Below are 25,276 nucleotides of genomic sequence, written 5' to 3'. Positions count from 1 at the left end.
AGTACACTCTTTACGCCCTCTAACATCATGGTACACTCATTTCGGCCCCGCTACTATTGTCCACTTTATTTCCAATTGCGGTTGCATGTGTGCGAGATGTCTTCCAGAACTTACCATCCCGTCTTATTGCTGAGAAAGAAAGAAAAACATCGTCATCTCATCGTCGAGGAGCAGCAAAGCATTTCCTTTTATAGCATTCGGGTGGTCTAGCTGCATATGCCATTATCATGCTATCTGTCGCTGAGTGGCTATCCAAGTGATGTCTCGCGAATGTCCAGTTCACGCGATCGGAAAAGAAACATTTCTTCGTCGCCAGTGTGAAACGGAATGCAACTGGATGGTAGTAGTGGAATTGATGTTCGAATTCGAACAAAACATTCTCATGCAGTCGGGTTCGAAATGGATCTGCCTCTCGATGTGCACTGACGCGACGGGAAGAACATCCCAAAGGCCAATTCAAGGTCAAACGTCATTGGCGCTAGAGGTCCTTACGCGATTCCGATTCGAATTTCGTCTCGCCACACAATAGGAAAAGGTGGAGTTTAGAAGTCTAGTTAGGCGCGCGGGGAAGGACAGATTTATAGGCGTTTCGGAGCAAGGTGGAAGGTCTCTCACGACGACCAGTACGCACTCGAACCAAAACAAAAACAGACAGAAGACAGAAGGCAGGCAAAATATCAGCGCACACAAACACACGTGCCAGCACGTGCACTTCGGCACACGAGATGTCGATCGAAGCTGCATGCCTAGAAGGGCGATGTGGTGCGATGTTTTCCTGACGTCATGCAACATTCGTCTGGGGAGTGCGGCCGTGTAGTGGTGAGCAGGCGATTTTCGAACACAGAAAATTTCGCTTTCTATCGGGCAGCGCGGTGCTCGGCGATGTTCGGCGCGACGACGTTCGCGTTCGTCAGTGTTGTGCGGGCAATGAAACAGTTAACTTATGTTATGTAAAGTACGCGCTAGCCAGATGCCAGAGAGGGCATAGCGATATTCGTCGGTGTGTGACCTAATCAGCCATCATCATCATCACCAACAACAGCAGCAGCAGCAGCACCATTTGGGTTGTGTCTTTACTCCTCGTCAGCTCCGTACACAGCAGAGTGGTGACCTCTCTCTCAACGCTACTACTAAATATTCGTGGCAGTCAGTGTCGTCTGGCAGCAGCCAATCCGTTGGCAAAAAGAAAAGTAGTACGCATCCAGTGTGTGTTGTGTGTACATTTATAGTAGGCAGTGGATGGGCATACACAAAAAAAATTACAGTGGTTAAAAGTGCTCTGTGACAGAAGGTCTGACTGACAGATCGCGCAAGTGAGAGAAGCGAAAAAAAGAAAATGGATTACGGGAGTGCTTGAATGGAGAAAAATTTATAATTTAGCTATATTTTTATTATATGTAGTTTTCACGTTTCTCTCGTATGTTATTCACTTAATTCCGTCACACATACCAGTGAACGCACGTTTGCACAACAGTGGCTGGCACATAACAGAAGAAGAGATCGCACGGCCATGCTGTGCTAGTATGAGTGTGTCCGCCCGTAGACAAGTGTACGTGCAGAAGGTCTTCGGTTCGCGACTGTGCGAGTGTTTTGTATGACGACGACGGGTGTTTATACGGGCAGTGGAAGAGAGCAGAAAAAATCGAATAAGATTTTGACAGCTCGCCGCTTTTGATCAAATAAAAATAAAAAAAGGCGAGTTTTATTGATTATTTCCACGGTGGAGATTAAAATCGTGAGCAGAGTGTGAGAGTGCACGGAAATTCTCGGAAAATGAATCTTGGCAGGTCCAGCAAGGAATATGTATGTGGCACGATGGCCACGCAGTGTGAGTGAACAAGTGAGAAGCCAAAGAAATTGTCTAGCACGATCCTAGCAAAACGGCATGCCAGAGTGTGAATAAAATGGGCGAAATAGTGTCTAGCTCGCAGAAGAGAGCACCATAGTGAGTGAAATCATAATACTACTGGTCCCGGTGGGGGTATTTTCCTGTAGTGCAGTGAAATAATCCACAGTGTTCCGGGAATGTACTGGATATGACTACAGACGTCAGTCTGCAATGGAGATCGCTCGGATTCAACGGCACGACGGAGTCTCGGTCGAGATCTCCCACTGCCCAATCCTTGCCCCTACTCCCTGATCCAGTCCCAATTCGGAACGGAGCTACGACCAGTCGAAAAACTACACGTAAAACCAATAATAACAACATCCTAAAGAAGGTCAACAAAAACCTAGACAAATCGGTCGCGTCACAGTCGGAAATCATAATCGATGGCAGCAAGTTTAACTTGAAGCCCGTCATCAAGCTGAAAGCGGTTCCATGGCCTCAAAACAATTCCGATAAGAAACCACAGTCGAAGCAGCAGGCTAAAGACATTCCGATCGACAATAATAAGAAAAACACCACGAAAAACGATAGCGACGTCGCGTGCGGTGATAAAAAACGTCGCACAGTTGGAAAGAGACAGCACTACAATATTGTAGCAGCAGGGGAAAGCGATGACGTCGAACCGACAAAGTTGATCCTACGGCGGCGCAACACAACTCCAAACGGGAAACGTCGCGCGACAACAGCCGCTGCTACCAATACCAAGCCGCAAACGTCATCTCTGGCTGGTGCAACAAACCCGCAAAACAATAACAACAACAACACGGCGATGTTAGCCACCACCAGCGATGGAATCGACGAGAACACTGACAATGTCAAAACTATTAACAATCAACCGAAGCGAACGATCAAACAGGAACCACAAGAAACGATGCTCCTGGCGACGCAAATCAAGCAAGAGCCTATCGAGGGTCACCGGAAGTCCAGTCGGCGGAGACAGTTTACCAATCGGATCATCGACACCATGTGCATACCGGAGTTCTATTTCAAAGCCAGGTGTCGTAGCAAAACGAAAAATTTCAGGAAAAAGAACCCCATGGCTATAGCAGCAGCTACTGTAGGTGCGTCTTCTACCACCAGAAGCAGTAGCCGAACAACACCGAACAAAAGCAAAACAAACAATGCTACCTGTGCCAGTGCCAGTGCCGGCAGCAGCGGCGGTGGAAGAAAACCGAAAGATGCAGCTATCACCGAGGCGGAGGAGAGTTCAGTTCCTCGGTTGAATCCGATTTTCCTGTTCGTTAAGCAAGAGGACACCCGGATCGTTGAGGTCCGCTGTGAAGACTACGACAAGCGAAACCGTATACGAATAACCAAAACCTCCAATGGCCTCTGGAGGTCATTCCCACGGACGGATTCCAGTTCGTCGGTGGTATTTTCCCTGTTGCCCAAACCAGGACAATCCAGGTCGATGGCTGGCGGTCGATTGAAAGCTGGGATACCAAAGTACAAAAAATTACACAAAAAGAAAAAGAAGCACAAAAAGGCAAAACGGCAGTTGACTTTGGACGATGAGAATGTGCTCGCCGAGCAGGACAGTGATGGTTGTTTGGAAGTGCATGACGTTGAACAGATGGAACTGTTGAACAAGGACGAGGAAGACGATGACGTTATCGACGTAACGCCAGTCGACGAACAGGATACTAGTTTGAACCTGAAGGATTTGAGCCAATCAGATGTTACTGTTGAAGATATTAGTAATCAAAATAATTTAACCGTTAATAGCAACAATATCAGTAGTAATAGTGAATGTAATGCAAATAATAGTACCATAAATATCGCCACTAGCCTAGAGGAAATCAGTACCAATAGTATTAACGCCAACACTAGTAACACAGATAGCAATAAAGACGACGGCAGCGACAATGACGTCGAGCTGATACAGCCGGAGGAGGAGGAGGAGGAAGAGGATGAAGAGGACGAAAGACATCATCCCCAGGAATTAGTGCACCAAGGAACAAACATGGCAGGGGCAGAGCCAAATGGAGTCGCAGGTTGGTCGGAGGAATTGGATAACATCGAGGCACAGATACCATCAACCATCATTTCGGTGCAAGAACTTCAACGTGCTCGCAGTAGTGCGCATGTCAATGGCAACATCGAACAGCACACCACAACAACGGCGGCGCTCAATAATTTGATTGCACTAAATGAACTTGGGTTTAATCATCAGGAAAACCACGCGAACGAGTGCATTGAGAAAACAATCTCCTATCACTTGGAGTCTCTGCAGGCGGTTGCGGTGGCGGCTGCAGCTGCCGCCGCTGCCAGGAGCAACGGTAACGGCACTAGCACCTCTACAACCGCAACCGATTCTAGCCATCATAGCACTATTGGTGCATCTATGGATGCTGCTGCTGCTGCTGCAGTTGGAGCAGCTCTTTCCACCGCCATTCCTCCCACGGCGGCGGGCGGTGGCACTGCTAGTGTGAGTGCGAAAGAAGTTGGGGAACAAGGTGGTGAACCGTTGCACACATCAACAACTTCCGATGCACCGACTGTGCATGAGATTGACGACGATGGAGACGAAGTGTGCGTTCTGGAGCCAGAGCCAACGCTAGCACAGCAGCAGCACCACCAGCAAACAAAAGGACGAAATGAAAATATGTGCCTGGATAGCGCAGTATACGAAAATTGTAAGACGGAATCGGATTGCATCCAGAACGCGGAAGTGCAACCGCACATCACAATCAGTAGTGACAGTGAGCTGGAGGATGATGATCCCAAGCATCATCATCTGAGTGAATTTAACGATTGCAGGGACCTAATCGAAGGAATTCGTGAAATCCAATCCGCCAATCCGGAAGATTTGCTACATGCCAACTGTGGTGAAAATACAATGACTGGTGCCGAACTGCTCGATTCGCTGGTGGAGCAACGGTGTGAAGACAATCATATTTCCGGGACCGATGATCTCAAGAACACTATCTATTCCATATCAGACGATTATAACGACGACGATGATGTTCTCCTGGAACCGGAACCTGTTGCCGACATCATCTCGCGTCTAGGTGAATCGCTCAGTACATCGCCCAAGTGTTTATCCTTTAACGAGGCTGGTGAAATTGAAGGGCTTACCGGGGATTTGTTCGATACCAACCATCATTCCTTGCAGATGGACGACAATCTGCCCAATCCGTTCTCCTCGCAGAATCCCACGCTGGACGAACTGTCCATCACGATAAAGGACCTTACGGATAGTAGTGAACATGCAAATTCCTATTTCAATAGTAGTGCCGAGAAGAATAACAAAGAATCCGATACACCCATAGTGATTTCACCTGACTCTTGTCAAGAAGAACTACCAAAGGATCTCAGCTGTCGAAAACGTAGTGAAAAGAGTACCGACTCCATAGTGACCCTGTCCCCATCTCCACGACCCATATCCCACAGTTCCGATGCCATTCAATCGCCGCAACCGAGTGGCCTTCCCGCAGTCCCACCGTCTCCGGACATATTCCTTCAGCCGAAATCCATCTCCAATTCTGCCATCGAAAATCTCATGTCTCAAGCATCCTCTACGGCAACTAAATCCCGTCCCGCGAACCAACAGAAAGAACCACTCGATTTGGGAAAATGCCGCAAATCTGCTAGTCCAACGGTTAGCTGCTCGGAAGAAGCCAAACGTCAATCCAGTTCAGAAGACGAACCCAAATCCAAACGAATCAAAACCGATCCGGAGAGCAACAAACCATCCACCTCCACAGGGTCCAGTTCTAGCGCGGCAACGGAAGTCTCCGTTTCCATCGCTACCATGGCTGGTGGTAGTGGAAGCAGCCGCAGCACTCCATCCTCCCATCACAATGCGAGTGAATCCACGCGGTTGGTTGAAATGCTATCCTCCGGAATCGATCCGGATGCTATCACTCAGCTACGGTTGCTGGTTAGCAATCCAGCATGGAAGGTACCTGATCCACTACTAGTGCCAAAGGATCGTCTCAACGCCGTACTAGCGTCACCGGCCCGAGAGATTCCCCTGCTCCTTACAACCCGGCCCGAACTGCGGTTACCTGAAGCTTTCGCATTTCCCAACATCCTACAGGATCCGGATATTTTGGTGATTTCGCTCGCCCAACTCGAGAAGATTCTCGAAACTCAAGACGAGCTGCAGAAGCTCAAGTCCAAGAATGACAGCAGCAAAAAGACCGCCCCTAGTCCGCTGGAAACCTTGAAACAGACCATCACGTCTCAAGCAGCCAAGCAGAACCCCATGATGAGTTCACTACTAGCTTCTGGACTTGCCGGTGACATTGATGCTGCCACTGCAGCCGCATTCAACCAAATGCTCTGGCTCCCTTATCTAGGTCAAATGGGACAATTCGGACCGGAACTCCTTAAAGCGATGATGAACATTCCAAATTCCAACCCCAGCCTTACCGATATGTTACCGTTTATTAATCCACGGTTCCAAGATCTCTGCGGCCTGGCAACCAACCCCATGGACTACAAGCGGCAGCTGGAATTCGCCATGTGGCAGGACGCCCTCAGCCAGGTAAACAGCGCCAGTTTGCAACGTAAACAGGATGCACAGAAGAAGGCAGCGGTCACCATCGACCGCAAACCCATCATTCCGCCAAAGACCATCGAGCAACAACGTTCCGTAGCAGCGGTCGCCGCCGCAGCCAGCATGTTCCAACAGCAGACTCAACAAACCAAGAAACCCAGTTCCGTAATGAACTCCTTGAATCCTCTCTCGATACCTCAGTTCATGACCCCAACGATGCCAAATAACCGTTTCGCCAGCAACAGTCGAACCTCAACGATGCAATCTCCATCCTCGCTACAGCAGCAATTCAGCCATTCGGGAATCAAAAACATGCCAAACATGATGAATCAGGCCGCAGCCGCCGCGGCAGCAGCCAACGCGCAGATGCGACAACAACATACCCGACCGCAGCTCTCCGCCACCCAGAAGAGCAAACAGAATGCCAACTCTATGTTTCCCAACAATCCTTTCTTTAACCTTCCAACTACCTTCCAAGAATTTCACGAACAGCAACAGCAGCTCGCACGCAAGCTGCAAAAAGAACCCCACAGCCATTCCCGAGAGCAGCTGCAGCTCCACCAGGAAGAGCAAAAGCCTCGAGTCACCTGCAAATCGCTCATGAATCTCCTTCAACCCGAGAAGCAACAGCAACTGCAGCAGAAGCACAGTGTCAACAGCAAATTGGCCAACCTGATGGCACTTCCGGGAATGGACCTGTACGCAGCGTCCGGTCAACATGACCAGCTGCAGCAGCAGATGTTTTTGCAACAGCAGCAACAGCAACAGCAACAGCAGCAGCAGCAACAACAGCAACATCAGCAGCAGCAGCAACAACTGCTTCAACAGCAACAACAATTGCTACATCAGCAACAATCTCAACAGCAACAAGGAAAATTAAAAGTGAAACCCGGATTACACCTGCTGGATCCGGCGGCCATCCAGCGGAGATTGTTGAATACAGACGAGTTGCCCGAAGTGGGTAGCACCACCAGCGGGCTCGACGATTCGACGGACCTGAGTTCTCCGCTGTGGCATCCGTTGTTTGGAAGGTGAGTACGGATGTTTGGTTTTTGAAGACTTGTTTGGTAAATATGTTTAGCTGAAGGATGGATTAAATTCTCGAGTACGTTTGCAAACAGTATGGACCCTGGCAACGGGTGGTGTACGAAAGTTAGTTAAAACAATAGCAATTACGGTTCGGTTAATTGCCACAATGATTTGAATTCGTTGGCTTTGTTTTTTAGCTTAAAACCCGCATATAACTTTGGGGTTTTACTTGCAATGAAGTTTTGGGGATCGTTTTGATCTTGAATTATGATTATTGATTACTTAGTAAGTAAGCAACAGTCGGAAAAGGCGCAGCTATAAAGTAAGACCATGACTACCAACCACTGCCATTGGTGAGAAAGAGACTTTTGTCATATAGTCATCGGTTCTTCCCAGTCCGGTCTGAGATTTTTTCGGGATGGAGAATATCCCGACTTTCCTGGGCATCATTCAGCACTGCCATTTGTATAAAAATGGTAGATTACATAGAATAGGTCACTAGGTCAATGAAGAAATCGTTGTTTTGATTAGCAACGAGATCTTGACAGTTACTAGCTTTGTTGTTTACATAATCTATTTAGGGAGCAGCAGCACCGAGGTAACCTCACTTTTTTTAAATCTCTTGATGGTTTGTTTACACAGACCTGTAATCAGGCTTGATGGAGCCTCACTCGCAAGTCTGCATTTTTATGAGGAGTAGAATTCTTCCTCACAACTCATTCCACCGAGCCTCACAGCTTGTAAACGGAGGGGGATAAAATGGGAAAGAGGTTGGCTGTCATTCATTCTATTAAATTTGTCGAACCTCTTAACGGAATCCCTTTATGAAGAGCTTTTTGAGTGTATTGATTTATTTGCTTTAAATTCCATTATAATTGCTTATCTTTTGACAGATAGGCGTTTTTCGTCTACTACTTGCAAACTTCATCAGTGCCAAGTACAAGCCAAGTGGTGTTGAGTACTTGGCAGTGATGAAGTCATTTTCATATTTTCTTTAGCAAGCACAACACGGGCAAAAATATTGAAAATACTAAAAAGAGTTGACAATCATATTGATGCAAATATTCACGACGAAAATATTGCTGAACATATTGACCGAAAATCAAAAAGCGAACCCCACATGTATCAATATATTGATGCAAAGATGAATTATTGACAAAAATATTAAATACAGAAATATTGTTAATTCCGATGTATTGTGTTTTCCCCAACTCAATGAAATGTAGAACCTGCCAAAATCTTCAATGACTTTTGGAGCTCTTATCATTTCAGTTTCTCCTTGATGTTTTCACGCGGAAATAAACTTATAATCATTGTGGTTTAAAAATTTCATTCTGAATCCGCTAACTGGTGAAAGTACACAAACAAGGACAACGACGGCTGTCAAACCGGTAAACACGAGTTCATCGCATTTATTCGTGACTTCTGCGTGCAGCATGCCGTTAGTTAGGTTCTGTAGCGTGACGCTACGAATGAGCCCAGTTTAATTGGCGCAACGTTTTTGACAATTCAGTGGTACTGTTTACAAGCACGTAGTCGTTTTTTCGAAAAAAAATATTGTAAAATTTCCGAATTTCAACTTGAAACTTGTTGAGGAAATGCACGGTGAAAATATGTTGTTTGCGGACATTACAGACGTGTGGTTTACATCTTACTGCAGTCTGACAAATTATCGAGAAAATCTACCCAAGAAACAGTCGACTAAGTCTACGTAAACAGTACCATTGAACTGTCATCCGATTGAGGTTAACCCCGACGGTGCAAAACCTTATAGTATTCGTTTCTTTAGATGACCTATTGACAACTGTGGAAGAGCAAATGCTACTAAAAAGTACTAATTTTAGACCAAAAATTCGTCATTGCCAAACTTTTGTCATACAATTATAACATAATTCGCAAATTCTGCATCCACCTGATGGTTGGACCGAGGGGGGCGACACATCTAAATCTCAATTCTAGATGCTCAAAAAATCTCACACTAGCGAATAAATCTTCGAAAAATCTTCTTTCATTTCTCGCATCTACGTGCATCGCGTATCATCTTTTTGAAGGAAATCTTCAAAATCGTGATGAATCTTCTTTCTATCTACTCAGCGTACGCGCAGCTAGCCACAGCAAAACACAATATTTCCTGCATCGTAGATAGAGTCGCCCCCTCGGGTTGGACAACGAAACACTCATAGACCATTCAAGCTATGGCCTGGGAGTCCATCACTGTAAGGCCGATGCCATAGTGAGAGCGAAGAGAAGCGAAAAGGTGAGAGAAGCGTTGAAACGAATTTAAGGAATAATATAATTAGTGGAAATTCCCATTATTGATTATATTCCTTACATGCGTTTCAACTCTTTGCTTGCCTTTTCGCTTCTCTTCGCTCTCACTATGGTATCGGCTAAACCAGGCCTGCCCAACCTTTCTAAACGTAATTTGTGACGTCTGTAATTCTTATATGGGAGTACACTTTGTGAAAACCAAAAACATGCAACAAAATTATGAAAGATTTTGGTCGTTAATAACTCAGCTGCCCCTGGATCAATTTCAATAATTTTATCACAAATCGATCAGAAATATTCCTACGCATCTGTTAAAATTAAGATTTTATTATTTTCCAAAATTTAACAATTGGAAATTGCACGAATGTGCAACTGTTGCTATGATAATTAAAATTATCACCGATTGCCTGCCAACAGCGATTTCCCTAACACAGATTTCAAAGTTGAATTCCAAACGGTGATTATTCAATCACCGCGTGGTGAGTGGTGGTGTTCTCCAGTACACAACGAAAGGCTGCCTGCAAGTAGCTAGCTGCCAACAGCCCACATGTGCATCTGTAGAAGGAGGAAGAAGCCGCACCGCTATTGATCGGAATCAGTAGCCCTCGTGAGTCCATAGGGCTGTCCCTTGTAGTTTTTTTTAATGGCTGTATCTTTGAGCGATAAACATGCTTCAAGATGCATTTTGTTTATTTCTCATTCATTTTGGGCTAAAATTCATAATGATTAATTTAAATGGGGCTAGCATAATACCATTGCTAAGATCCAGGCAGCGTTGGGCTAAACGAAAAAGTAGTACTTGTACTGTAAGTTGAAAACTATTACATCTGTACACGTAGTAGACCAATGGTTTTCAACCTTTTGCATTCAGGAAGCACCAGGGATGCCAAGTGTATTTAGCAAAAAATCTTATTAGAGATCGACGAAATGTCTACTCCGCTACTTTTTTGAATTTTAGAGTGGGGGTAGGGTGTTAAATATTTCACATATGGAACTTTTCAGAGATATATCTTCATGAAACTTAGTAGTACTTCAGAAAAAGTCGGAAACATTCTAGAAATGCAGAAAGTTTTCAAGTAGCCTTGTAGAAGCTCAGCGAATTTTATAGAAATTTAGTGTATTTAGTTAAACTTCAGTGAGCTTGTTTAAAATGCATAGAATTATGCAGAAGTTCTGTAAATTTTGTAGAAGTTCAGATAACTTCCCTAATACAAAATACCTTAAACGAACGATAACATAAATGATAGAACTATTCCACAAATGGTTTTGGATGCCAAAAGTGCAGGAACTCAGCGATGAGTAAATTTGTCTCATGGTATCCTGTGGAAAACCTAAAAAATCTGCCGGAAAATGAATAAATTGATGAAAATTTTATTCAGTCTCGGAGTAGTATCAATAGACTTAGTTAATCCAATCTTTACTTTTCTTAAATCCTGGAAAAACCTGGGAAAACATGAGACAAATTTTACTCATCGCTGAGTTCCTGCACTTTTGGCGATTATGAGTGAACTAAACTCAAATTTGGGTCGTTCTCATTCGCCGTGTTGAGAAAAACAACCATAACAATGTTATTAGGGTTCATCAGATCTTTGTTGGAATTAAGAAAACTTTAAATAAATTAATCGAATTTCGTAGAAATTTGGGGAAATCCGTTCAAGTTCAGTGATTTTTGTTGAGCTTCAGAGAACTTTGTAAAACTTCAGGAACATCGTAGATGTTCAGGAAATACCGTAGTAAAACATAAAAAAACATTAACTTTGTACCAGTTTGGAGAACTTGATGGAACTTTGTTTAATTTCAGATAACTTCGAAGGGAACTGTTAGTTCGGAGATCTTCTTTTAACCTTTGCGTGCTTGACGTCTATATTTGCATAGATTTAAAAATTCAATTTGCTCGTAAAACATCATTTCTCAACCTTTTCCTGCACAACAAATTCCATTTTGCCATGGTGCATGGTTCCGAAGTAATTTAGGTTTCCGTTGGGGTTACTCTGGGTCGGCATTCGGCTTAACTATTTTTCAATAACTATGCACACGGTGACATCATATTTTCTCACTCAAATGATGTAATTGGACCAATGGCGGTTACACCCATGTTTCATGGTCACATTGGGCATCCCGGAAAAGTTCCGAAGCCCCCGGGAAAGTGGCCAATTTTCAAAAAGAACCAAAACTCGTCGTGCTACATATCAAACTTTAAGATTTTACGAAACTCGGCTGAAAATGGTCACGGTTTGCAGATGGACGGCGTTTCAGTCCTTGAAGCTTGATGTGTCGCACGACGAGTTCTACTTCTTGTTGAGAATTGGCCACTTCCCCGAGGGCACTGGATCATTTCCGGGATAGATCTTATTAAAACCGTTAGTGCCGAGTTTTGAAAAACTATGAACTTTGATTTGTCGCACGACAGGTCTTAGTTCTTGTTGATAATTATTTACTTCCCCGACGGCACCGAAACATTTCTGGGGCACCAGTACATGCCCGGAAGCGCTTATGCGATCGTGAACTGACAATAAGGCTATTACCGGCCAAATTTTGTAAAATCATGAAGTGTGATGTGTCGCACGACGGATTCAAAAAAATTACAAGATTCCCGACAAAATGCAACTTGTTGTGCAGGAAAAGATTGAGAAATTTTGACGATTGAATTTTCAAATCCACGCAAATTTAAACGCCAGGAACGCAACGGATAACTAAAGACTGGAACGCGCAAAAATTGGTCGAAAAAAAAATTGTTTCTTTCAGTCAAAATTCATTTCACACAAATCTTCTAATTTTTCTTTTGGACCTAGTTCAATTCATATATTTAAAGGAAAAAAATCTTCGTTTATTCTTTTGGTTTGCCAAATCCGAACTGCTATGCCTTCCGCTTAACTCCTTCCATTAAATTTTGCACAGTGGTCTCATCGATCTTATTCGCCTCCGATTTATTAGTTTTTTTGATATTCCGTTTGACCAAGGCCCAATACCGTTCGATACGACGGAGTTCTGGGCTGTTGGAAGGGTTATGGTCTTTGGGTACCATACCAAGTTGTTCGCATCGTACCACTCGATTGCCTTTTTCGCATAGTGGCAGCTCGCCAAGTCCGGTCAGAACAGCACAGGTCTATTATGTTGCTTTAAAAAGGGTAGCAACCGCTTTTCCAGGCACTCCTGTACGTAGATCTCTTGATTGATGGTTACCGTAGTAATGAAAATGCCGCTTTTTAGACCACACGTGCTAATGGCCTGCCAGACGTGATATTTTTCGGGAACTTCGATAGTTTGATGGTTTTAAAAATTTCAGCCACCTTCTCTTTTCCTGATGCGGTATACAACTCCTGTCCCGGAAGCTGCTTGAAATCCGCCTTCACATAAGTTTCGTCATCCATGACGACACAGTCGAACTTTGTGAGCAGATTCGTATGCAGCTTTCGGGACCGCTGCTTTGCCGACGTGTTTTGTTTGTAATCTCGGTGTGCCACCTTCACCTTCTTAAACGTCAACAACCCGGCTCGTTTGTTGGCCCGCTGCACAGTAGTATGGGAGACATTGAGCTTGCCAGCGACGTTCCGGATGGAGAGGTTAGGATTCCGCGTATATATCACCGCCACCTTCTTCGTCGTCGCTGCCACGTCCGGATTACGATTGCCGCCACTTCCAGGCTTCCTGGCGATCGACAGACGCTCACCGAACACTTTTAAAACGATTGTCACGGTCGAGTTGGCCACATCCAGCAATTTTGCCAACTTGGCGTGTGAGAACGTCGGATTCTCTTGCTGCACGAGCAAAATTTTGACACGCTGCTCCTTATGCTTGGACGTCATTTTGAAAACTGGAGAGCAAACGGTGAAAGCTCATCATAGCAACCATTGTTTATACACTCAACTTGCAAATGCAGCATTTCAGGTTTTTTTAAAAGCATTTTTAACAGAAATACAAATTTGAAGTTGATCAATTTTTGCGCGTTCCAGACTTTACATGGTGTATAGACCTTTTTGACGTTTAATCATCTTTCTATATCTAGCACACATGGATGAATGGACGGTTTGTTTTCCCATTAATCGTAGAAGTTCAGTAAATTACTTAGTAATTCAGGAATCTTCGTATCAGTTTATAGCGGATATTCAAAAATTTCAATGAACTTTCTGGCATAAAGGGTGATACGGTCAAAATTTGGTCAAGGGAAAACGCGTGTAAATCGGTGAAATCGTTTATTTAAAAAAATCAAATTAAATTTCTTTTTCAAGTTCAATTAGTATAAAATTCAGGAAAAATATTCAGTTAGGCTTCCGCTTTTCCAAATCCGAATTGCCGGGCCTTACGCTTGACCCCTGCCATCAGATTTTGTACAGCCACCTTGTCCACCTTCTTCGCCGCAGAAAGCCAGTTTGCCTTGAACTGCTGCTCGCCCTTAGCAGTTTTTTTGGTCTTCTTTAGGTTCCGCTTAACAATAGCCCAGTATTTCTCAATTGGGCGGAGCTCTGGCGTGTTGGGAGGGTTCTTGTCCTTGGGAACCACCTGCACGTTGTTGGCGGCGTACCACTCCATGGCCTTTTTACCGTAATGGCAAGATGCCAAATCCGGCCAAAACAGTACGGAACAACCGTGTTTCTTCAGGAAAGGCAGCAGACGTTTATTCAAACACTCTTTCACGTAAATTTCTTGGTTGACAGTCCCGGAAGCTATGAAAATGCTGCTTTTCAAGCCACAGGTACAGATGGCTTGCCAAACCAGATATTTCTTTGCGAACTTTGACAGTTTCATGTGCTTGAAAACATCTGCTACCTTTCCCCTTCCTTTTGCCGTATAAAACTCCTGTCCCGGAAGCTGCTTGTAGTCGGCTTTGACGTAGGTTTCGTCGTCCATTACCACGCAGTCAAACTTCGTCAGCATCGTCGTGTACAGCCTCCGGGATCGTGCTTTGGCCGTCGTATTTTGTTTATCATCGCGATTTGGAGTCACTACCTTCTTGTAAGTCGATAGTCTGGCTCGTTTTTTGGCTCGATGCACGGTTGTAGACGATACACCCAGCTTATTTGCGGCATCTCGGAGAGATAGGTTAGGGTTTCGCTTGAAACTACCGGCAACTCAGCGGCTTCCGGTTTTCGATTTCCCCCCGATCCAGACTTCCTGGCTGTCGACAAACGTTCCCCAAACACTTTAATTACATTTGTAACGGTTGATTTGGCAACTTTTAGCGATTTTGCCAACTTTGCGTGCGAGTAGCTCGGATTTTCGCGATGCGCGAGCAAAATTTTGATACGCTGCTCTTCTTGCTTGGACGGCATTTTGACAACTGAAGAGTGAATTCCAAAATCAAAATAGGAGCAACATTCTACACACACACACACCTTCAAAATGAGGGGTGTTCAGGTTTTTTAAATGCAAAATTGAAAGAAATACGTCAAGTTGATATTGACCAAATTTTGACCGTATAACCCTTTATTTGAGAGCTTTGATCAATTTCATGGAATTGCCCAGCTGTTCAGAAAAAAAGTTTCGTATAAAAACTTCAACTTCCAAGCAGTTCGGAGAAGTGCACAGGTGTTCTGAGATTTTGACGAAATAAAACTTACGGAACAGGGAACAAGCTTAGGAAACTTCTAAGAAATTTAGAAAATTTTCTATAAGTCAAGGCATCTTTATACGTTTTCAGCGGGCATTGTTTGAGTGTCAGAAAATGTGTAAGTTCAGCTAGCTTGGTATAAATTCAGTGAACATCCAAGAAGTTTAGGAAAGTTTGTATAAGCTATGTATAAATCGTAGAAGTGCAGAGAACTTCTACGAAGTCTCTTGCATTTTAGTTTTTGGGATTTTAAAGCCTAAAGGGTGGAACGGTCAAAAATGTGTCAATCATGATTAAGTGCATGTTATTGTATAAATGATCAAACTTTATTTATTTTTGAAGTTCAATATACAGGAAAATTATTTGATTATACTTTCGATTTTCCGGGCTTTATGTTGCACACCTTCCATCAGATCATCAACTTTATTTGATGCTGAACGTCAATTTGCTTTGTACTGCTTCTCATTTCCAACTGTTTTCTGAGTTTTCTTGAGGTTCCGCTTAACGATTGCCCAATATTTTTCAATTGGGCGCAGCTCCGGCTAGTTTGCAGCTCCAGTCTATTTGTCGTTGGGTACGACTTGCACGTTGTTGGCGACGTTCCTGAGCCATTTTCCCGTAGTGACAAGAAGTGAGGTCTGGCCAAAACAGTGCGGAACAACTGTGTTTCTTACAAACAAGGGAACATTTCTTTCCATAAATATCTTGGTTCACAATGCCAGTTGTCACGAAAATTTGCAAATCGCCTGCCATACCAATGATTTTATCGGGAACTTTGGCAACTTTTTTGGGAACTTTTCTGCTAAAACTTATCTTGAGCCTTTCCTTTTCCTTTTGACCTGGGAGCTGCTTGAAATCCGCCTTGACGTATCTTTCATTGTTCATTATAATCCAATCAAATATTTTGGATTGATACGCTGTTCCTATTGCTTCGACGCCATTTTGACAGCGGAATGGAAAATGGCAAAAACAAAGTAGAGGCAACATTCCACAAACAGAGCTTCAAAATGAGGGGTGTTCAAGTTTTTTTAAAGGCACGATAAAAAAAAAATCACCAAATTTGAGATGACCAATTTTTGACGTTTTAAAGCCATTTTGGCATTTTTAATGCTATTCTGGCAACGTCCTGAAGTATTCTAGAGTGATGCGCATGATTGAAATGAATATAAACGAATTTGCTGCCATGTAGTGATGGATAGCACAACCTCCTCTGCTCTATTAGGAAAGTCCTGTTAGAAAAATACCAAATGCCATATATTTTCGTACGATTTTGTTTCAGCCGTCATTTCGATTAGAAGAGCAGTTTTCTGGCAAAAATTTATTGAAAATATCGATAACGCCATTTGAATGAATTCCAACAATTATGCAACGTTTCATGGAATTTGAAAAAGTTCGCGTCCGATCGATTCGTCAGTTGGCGTGGAAATGCTCCTTTTTTTCAATAAATTATTTCACTAGCAATGAAATATACTTCTCTTTCCAGCAAACGTTTCACATTTTCACCCTTCAATATTTCCACTTGTCATAAATAAGCATTCGTAAAAAAACACACACACAAAGCCTGTGCATTATAAACCACCATGCAAAAATAATTGCAAGGAAAAAAATATAAACTCCAGACAGCGGGCAAGAATGAGCCACCTCGCAAAACCATCGCAGTTCAGATCAGAGCTATGCAGTGCAGATCTATGTGAGATGCTGAAACTCCTGATGCTGCTGTCTGTCAATCGTTCCTTCTCTCTATCTCTCTCTCTGTCTCTCTTTTCCTCTGCTATGTAGAAACGTGTTTGTGTGCAAGTATCGTTTTCGATTGTACATAATACGGTTGATTGAGTGAAAATAATGATATTTTCGATTTCTTTCCTCCCGTCATGCTCTTACCCAAAAGTTCTTTGTTCTGGGTGACGTTTTCCGATGAAAAATTGAGTCACTGTTTTTTTTTTTCCTTTCCTACTCCACTGACTGGATCGGAAATGTTGACTGATGAAATATTGCTCCACGGCTCAATCGATTATTGCAGTTTTCTTGCGGTCGATTGTTTTTCCAACTGGAATAATTTCAATTAAAAATCCCCATCCCCCACCTTCCACCCCTCTCTCTCTCTCTCTCTTATTGTTTCGTAATTTTAACCTCTGCCCACCGGACGTAAATTCGAAACATAGAATGAATAACCCATTGTTGGGCACAATGTAGCAATTTTATATTTTATTGCCAAAGTCAAAGTTTTCAAAGGATCACGTCCCCACGGTGACGGCGTCGTGCCCTCTAGAGTACACAAATTTTGAAATAAAAACAACTGAACCCAAAAAAGCGGTGGCATCAGCAACGCTGTTCAACAGCAATATTCTCGGCCAATAAATGCAAAATAACAACAGCGCAATGAGAACAAACACACACACACACACACACAAAATTGCACTGAACTGGCATAAGCGAATTGCGAAACGATCTGCTGATGCCTGAACTTGGGCAGTCGTCGCCGAAAATTGCATTCAAATCCGAAAAATAAACAAAGAGACTGCGAAATCATTGCGATTCCATTTTACAACATTTTCCGTCGTTCGTTTCGTGCATGTAATTCCTTTGGTTTTTTTTTTATTTTATTCTGGCATTTAATGCTCTTTCATCTCCATCCTATCCATTCCTCTTTGGTGGGCATTATTTGTGCACTGTTATATGTAGCATCTCGTGCACTCTGTGAATTCAAACTGGCGGAGGCTGGCCTGCAGGCGAGATACTGACTTCATTTCTTTCTCACCAAGCAAGCCTTCGACCGTGGCTACACTTGCGGTATGGGTGTGTAATGTTTGTTTTTGTGTGAGCCTAACGGCTGATGTGTTAGCTACTATAAGTATGGATAAATTGTTCAATTTTAGTGAAATTTTTTTTTTGGAAAATTTTAGTTACCAAACTCCAAAAAAGAAAAATTAAAAAACATTAGACTATCAACATGTCTGATGATCTTTCCGCAAACTGAGCTATAATTGTACTCAAAAATGAGTAAAACGTACTCAAAATTGAGCATACGTAGTGCAAAAATGAATAAGAGTTACTCTAAAATTAATAAAGTTTCAGCTCAGTTTTGAATAATTTGAGTAAATCCTACTCAATTTGTTGTAATCGCATGTCCTACGCAAAAGAATTCTACTCCATCATGTCATGGAAGTTTGCATAAAATTCCAGGTCATTTTACTCATTACATTTTAGAACAAGAAAAAGCTGCAAAAAAGGTTATCTTCCATTTAATTATACTAAATAAACGTTGGTATCCATGATAGATAGTATTTCGACTACAATGTACAGTCTTCCTCAGTGTCATACCTGTGATCTTGACATTTTTACCTAGAGAATGAGTACTTAAGGGGGTTTGATTTTGATAAGTCTTTAGTGGGAATGACACTGATGAAGACTGCACATAAGCATTAGCATTAGCATTAAGCAATCTGCACAAATTCGTATGTGGTACAAGTGCTAGACTATTTTATGTGAGTATTGCCACCTCCGTCCGTTAGCGTATTGACCGAGATATGAAATGGATCTCGGCCTCTTAGATGGAAGTAGCAGCATCTCCAATAATCGAGAACTGTCCTGCACACTATGAAAAATGCAGGTACATTTAGGTGCTCTAAGACTGACATATACGAGCGTCAATTTTGACATAAAATAGAGTCATAATAGACGCGAAATTCAGCTCAATCAAACGTACTTTCGAACTTTTCTTCTTCTTCTTCTTCTTTTTTCCTTTATTTAACGTCGGACTCTGTTCCGCAATCTAGTGCCAATCACCGACGGACCTCGATTGCCATCCATTGACGGCAACCGAATGTGCAGGAAGGCAGCTTCCACACCTGCGTAGGATATCGCACCCATTCACAACAAAAAACATGGGCCGGGACCAACGGCTTTCCTTCCCTTCCGAAGGAAGACGTGACCAGAGATTTTTATGCCTCAGAAAAATCCCACCGACCTCGGTTGGGATTGAACCCAGACCCATTGGGGTGTTAGAAAGCAGTCACACTTACCACCGGTCTCGGAGCACTTAATTTTACATGACATGTTTGTTTACGTCTCATCCTTTATGTCAAAAATGAATACCGTCACGTGTAAAATAAGGTATTTCTAAGTGTGTGGCCACTAGACTGATGCAAAATTTGGAATTTTCGCTCCACAGTGCTGAAACGGTTCCAAATTGTGTCCTGATTATCGTCCCAAATTTTGAACTCCTTTAGTAAGAACCTGACTTCGCACAAACCATTTGAAGTTTATATAGAAATTACTATGGGGAAACCATAATTTCGGTTCATATCTATCTGAAAATGCACCAGTTCACTCTACTTTAGAAAATGATAGCTGAGCTTGTTGAGAATTTTCTCAGCTACAACTTTGTTCCAGACCACTTTTCGATCAAATTATTAATGATTCAAGTCACTAATGTCTTATGATAATGTTCAGCAGGCAACATTGGTGTTTATGGCGCGTAGAATAGAGGACAAAAATCATGGCTACTATGTCACACTGCACAATACAGTGTTGCCCACAATACAGTTGCTTAAACTTGCCATAAGGTTATCAATCTCTTAAACAATTAATAACTATTTTATTTGATGTTTGGCTGCAAAACAATTCTCCGCAAAGTTGTAGCTGATAAAAATTCCCATAAGAATAGCAATAGAATCTGTTAATGAACAAAAAGTTTAGTTTCCCATAGTAATTTCCATATAAACTTCAAATGGTTTGTTCCAAGTCAGTTTCTTATCAAATGAGTTTAAACTTTCGGATACTAATCAGGACCCAATTTGAAACCATTTGAACACTGTGGAGCGAAAATTTCAAATTTTGCATCAGTCCAGTGGCCACGTCTTGTAACATACTTCAAGTCTCCGCGTACATCGTACGGGTTAGGCAAAAGATGTGCGTTTGACTTTGTACTGTCGTTCATTTTCAACTTCTATTCAATTTTCATACTGCCGTACTCTAACGGAACTATCCACCTACCCTCTTCTAAAGATCATTCTCTAGCTAATAAATTATCACACTAAGACTTCATATTAGCATTTCTAACCAACTCTGAAAATCGCTAACTTCGCGTATGAAGTAACATAAAAACACTTTGAAAAAAATGATAGCATTCACCAATTTTGTGATGTTGAAAGCTGCTTCTTGCTCGATTTGAATTCCTTTATGGTAAATTCATGGGATTCCATTGGGTTGGGTTTCTGGCTAGTTTCAAAATTTCCAGATTTAGCAGACCTTTTTTCGTCATTGGCGATTCTTGAAAACATCGTACTAAACTCCAACCGAAACTACCCGAAACACGAAAAAACGGAACAAAATTAATATATTTGACGAGAGAAAACAAAACAAAACTCGACGCTGATGAATACTGCACATTGTAGTCGAAATACGTATCTGTAATGGATACCAAAATTAATTAAGTGGAATTAAATGGAAGATATCCTTTTTTGCTGTTTTATTTAAGCATTGCGCCAACAACCCAGTTTCATTACTTCATTCATGAAAAAGCTGGATATTTATATTGATCGACGCGAAAAAGCAACGAAATTCAATGATTTTCGATAAGAGAACAGAAATTACTCATACCGGGTTCGAAAACAAAAAAAGATTTATAAATGGTTTCACTTGAACGATAAAATGTCTGTCTAAATGATTAAGTGATACAGTGATACAGTTCAGAGTTATGAAAACATTAAAGCCTTGTGAAAGTTAAAAGTCTCTGATTCCCTGAATGATTGAATATCTATAACAAAGTTAAAAAAAGGATGCCAACATTTCAATAAAGCGAAATTTAGTTTGTAAAGAATGGTTTTCATTGCCTATTTCTCCCGAATAAAAGTTTAAATATGTAAACTAACAGCACCAATGATTCCTCTGCTAACCGTTATAGCTTGTTTGCCAAAGTGAGCTCTTATTCGTGATAAATCGGCGGTTGAAGAGATTGATTACAGAAGCAGTTTTGACCTAATGCAATGTTGGCATCTTATTGATACAAATAATGGAAAATAGGTTTTCTATACTACACAATTTGAAATAACTACTTTTACACTAGACGTAATCCATATTGGACGTAAATGATAGAACGTAAACAAACATTTCATGTAAAATTAACTGTTCTCAAACCGAAACATCAGCTAGTCAACGAAGAGAACGTTTGATTGAATTGATTTTCACGTTTCTTTCAACTGATTCGTATGTCAAAAGGCCCGCTTGCATGTGTCGGTCTCAGGGAACCGAAATTTACATGACTTTTTAGTGGTGTGAAATCAAAGCATGCGTCGAGAAAATTTCCAAACCGAAAAATGTTGCGAAACCCTTGGGAACTTATTTCAGGACATCTTTGAAAGCTTCTGAAGGATTTCCCTTGAACCATTCCAAAATGTATTCTGAATTATTTTACTTATAATCTTATACTAATCCTATGATTCTTTCCGGTATTCCATAGAAACCATGTTTGTTAGACAGAAGTGCCTCAAAATTCTCTCCCCAGAAAAAAATAATTCGCTCTACATTTACCTTCGTATTTTTAATGACTCTCGCCAAAATTTGCTTTAATTTATCTCATTAATTCGCTTGGAATTTACTTTGGAAATCTCTTGATTTGCTATTTAAAATTTAGAAAATTATTCGTGGATTACACCTCAGAATTCCATGGGCATTTTTCTCAGAATTTATTTGAAGATCTTCTCAATCTTCGCGAAAACTTCTTCGAAATCTCTTGAAGCTATCTTCAAACTAGCTTGAAATTCTGCAAATAATAGTTTAACCTATTAACATAATTAAATTCCCTTGGGATTATAATCCATTTGTCCATGCAGTTCTCTTCCAAAGTTATCTTTGATTTACTGATGGATCAACATTTAAGAGATTTTCTGCCGTAGGTGATCATTGGGTGTAGTTCCAGGACTGTAGTCGTAATATTCCAGGGATCTCAAAAGCAGCACAAGGAATTTCAGGAGGGAATCCGAAAAAGGATTCAAAGTGGATTAACCATACCATTGCTTTTGATACTTTTGAGTTCCCAGGAATTCTACTCATAATCCCCATAATAGCACTGCGCGAGGGACTGGATTTTTTCTGTTTCTAGTCCCTTGAGTTAAAGTCTAAGACAGCGCTGCCCAACGTGTGGCCCACGGGCTGGACTTCACCTCTGGTTCTTAGTAATGATATCATTCTAGTCCAATTGCCCAGAATGAATGAGAAATAAACAAAATGCAGCTTGAAACATGTTCATCGAACATAGATACAGCAATTTAAAAAAGCAAGATTTTAAAGGTTGGGCAGGCCTGGTGTAACAAATAACACGTCACGCTATTTAGGTACCGTCCTTTTTATGACTTGGGATAGAATTCACGATTTGGTCATTTACACTAAAACGTTACTAGTAATCGAAATGACAAAGTTGTCTTGAAAAGTAATGTAATTCTGGGAAAACTAAACACAGTAATTTATTTACTAACTTTGAATTCAAAAAAGTGTTATCATCTGAAATATCTTAAAAAGTTTATATTCCATATTAATATTTTTTAATTAAGCTCATGAACAATGCAAAATTTTAAAAAGTTCAAAACCATGGACACTTGAAAAATCGTAAAACATCACCTTTTGGTCATATAAACTTCTTGTTACCTAACTTAAATTTTTATGTATTTTTTTCACAAATATCAATTTAGAATGTCTCTACTATTGTGTCTGATCGAAATGACGTCTGAATTAAAATTCTTAGAAAAGGAAAGTGATTTTTGGAAAAATAAACACGTTTTTTTAAAAGCATCTTTGAGACAAAAAATCAAAAAAAAAAGTTTAAAAGTGAAATATTTCAATAAGTATATCTTCAACATCTAAAATTTATTTTTTAAATAAAGCACATGAAAAATAAAAACTTTTAAAGTATTTGAAAACTGACAAAAAATGGTACAGCATCAACTTTTAGTCATATTTTTTTTAATTTCATGTTAAGGGAAAGTTCACCCGAATTGTATTTTTTTCGGAGCGTTTTTATTTTTCTAAAAAAATTTGGAAAAAAATTATTAAAAATCCAAGAGAATCCGATTTTTCCTTAGCTAACCGAATATGTATACTGAACAAAAATCTATGCGCCGATAGCTGAGTAGCTAAGTACTTTTTTTTGTGACGTGGGACTACGTCTGTGATTCATATATGAGGGCACACTTTGTGAAAACCGAAAATAGAACATGTAACGAAATTATGAAAGATTTTGAACATGAATAGCTCATATGCCCCTGGAGCAATTTCAATAATTGTATCACCAACCAATCAGTCAATATTTCTACGCATCTGTTAAAATTAAGACTATCATTTTTAAAAATGTCACTATTGAAAATTGCACGAATTTGCAACTGTTGCTATGATAAGTAAAATTATCACCGATTTCACCTCTGACTCGAAGTAGCTTGAATCTTGGCGCTGAACTTCGTGTTTGCAAGCATCTAAATGATTTCTAGTGATGGGTATTTTTGGATCGGACATGACTGGAAGCTGCCGAAAATCGATGTCCGACGCCATTTTGGAATCCAAGATGGTGGCTTCCGGTTTCAGAAGAAGTGGGAAATACTACCAAATACCCTTCAATACGAGGGGGGTGACTCTATCTGCGATGTAGGAAAGATTTTGTTTTGATGTGGGTAGCTGCGCGCACGCTGAGTAGATAGAAAGCAGATTGATGACGATTCTGAAGATTTCCTGCAAAATGATGATGCGCGATACAAGTAGATGCGAAAAATAATAGAGGATTGTTCGAAGATTCATTCGCTAGTACAAGCTTTTTCGAGCATCTAGAAGTGAGATTTAGATGTGTCGCCCCCCTCGCTTTAATATGGATATTTTCGGAATCGGGATGACGTCTAGAGACCGAAAATGTTGCTCATCACCATCCTGAAATCAAAGATGGCGGCTGCCGATTTCAGAAAAAGTGGGAAATACTGCCAATACCCTTCAATATGGATATTTTCGGAATCGGGATAACGTCTAGAGACCGAAAATCGATGTCCAGCGTTATCTTGAAAGCAGCTGCCAATTTCAGAAAAAGTGGGAAAAACTGCAAAATGCTCTACAATATGGATATTTTCGGAACAAAGACGACGTGCAGATGCTGAAAATTGGAATTTCGAAATGGCATCAGTCATCAACTTTCCGTCTTTGTAGGGTATTTAACAGTTTTTTTTAATAGGACTGCCATCTAAGAATACAAAATTGCGCCGGACATCGATTTTGAGCCTCTAATTATCGTCCCCATTCTGAAAAAATACCCATATTGTGGGGTATTTAACACTACTTTCCAGTTTATCTGTAACCAGAAGCTGCCATCTTGGAATTCAATATGGCATCGGACAGTAATTGATAGTCCGTAGCTATCACCGCGAATCGCAAAATACCCACATTCATGGGTATTTGACAGTATTTCCAACTTTTCCTGTAGCGGCCATTTTGGATTTCATGACACTCATTTTCTATTTCTAGATGTCATTCTCTAGACGTTATTCCTTTTCCAAAAATACTCATATTGAAGGGTATTGGCAGTATTTCTCTCTTTTTCTGAAACTGAAAACCATCATCTTGGATTTCAAGATGGCGTTGGACATCGATTTACGGCCTCTAGACGTCACCTTGATTCCGAAAACATTAATATTGAAGGGTATTTAACAGTATTTCCAACTTTTTATGAAACCAGAAGCCACCATATTGGATTTCAAAATGGCGTTGGACAGTGATATCTGGTTTCTAGACAACACCCTGATTCCGAAAATACCTATATTGAAGGGATTTGACAGTATGTCGCATTTTTTCTGATATCAGAAGCTGCCATTTTGGATTTCAAAATGGCATTGGACATCAATTTATGGTCCCTTGAACTCACCTCGACCAGAGTTAAAAATTATCTGGGGAGAATCACCCGGGTGCAAGAGATATCACTCTCTGGGGTGAATTTCTGCTTGTCTCCTCGTAGATTTTTCCTGGCACCACTGGATAGATTTTTAGACACAGCACGAGAGAGTGAGAA

At 41.4% G+C, this 25,276-nt stretch overlaps 1 protein-coding gene across 2 annotated transcripts in view; it reads left to right on the top strand.

Annotated features, from left to right (window-relative positions):
- The first annotated feature begins 824 nt into the window (after positions 1–824).
- The window catches only part of LOC135714136 (uncharacterized), a 54,500-nt gene continuing 30,048 nt past the window's right edge, over positions 825–25,276 (top strand). The window contains exon 1 of one of the 2 annotated variants that reach the window (XM_065237413.1): positions 825–7,423. In XM_065237413.1, coding sequence (XP_065093485.1) covers positions 2,037–7,423 — 5,387 coding nt within the window. In that variant the 5' untranslated portion in view covers positions 825–2,036. Of the gene's footprint in view, positions 9,666–25,276 lie in introns of those variants that run through there. The other variant, XM_065237414.1, reaches the window with a different exon arrangement.

The sequence above is a fragment of the Ochlerotatus camptorhynchus genome, unplaced genomic scaffold, assembly GCF_037179485.1.
Source record: "Ochlerotatus camptorhynchus isolate MF236.1 unplaced genomic scaffold, CSIRO-AGI_Acam_v1.1 ptg000621l, whole genome shotgun sequence".
In the NCBI taxonomy this organism is placed as follows: Eukaryota; Metazoa; Arthropoda; class Insecta; order Diptera; family Culicidae; genus Ochlerotatus; species Ochlerotatus camptorhynchus.
This window is presented reverse-complemented; position numbering and strand designations above follow the sequence as displayed.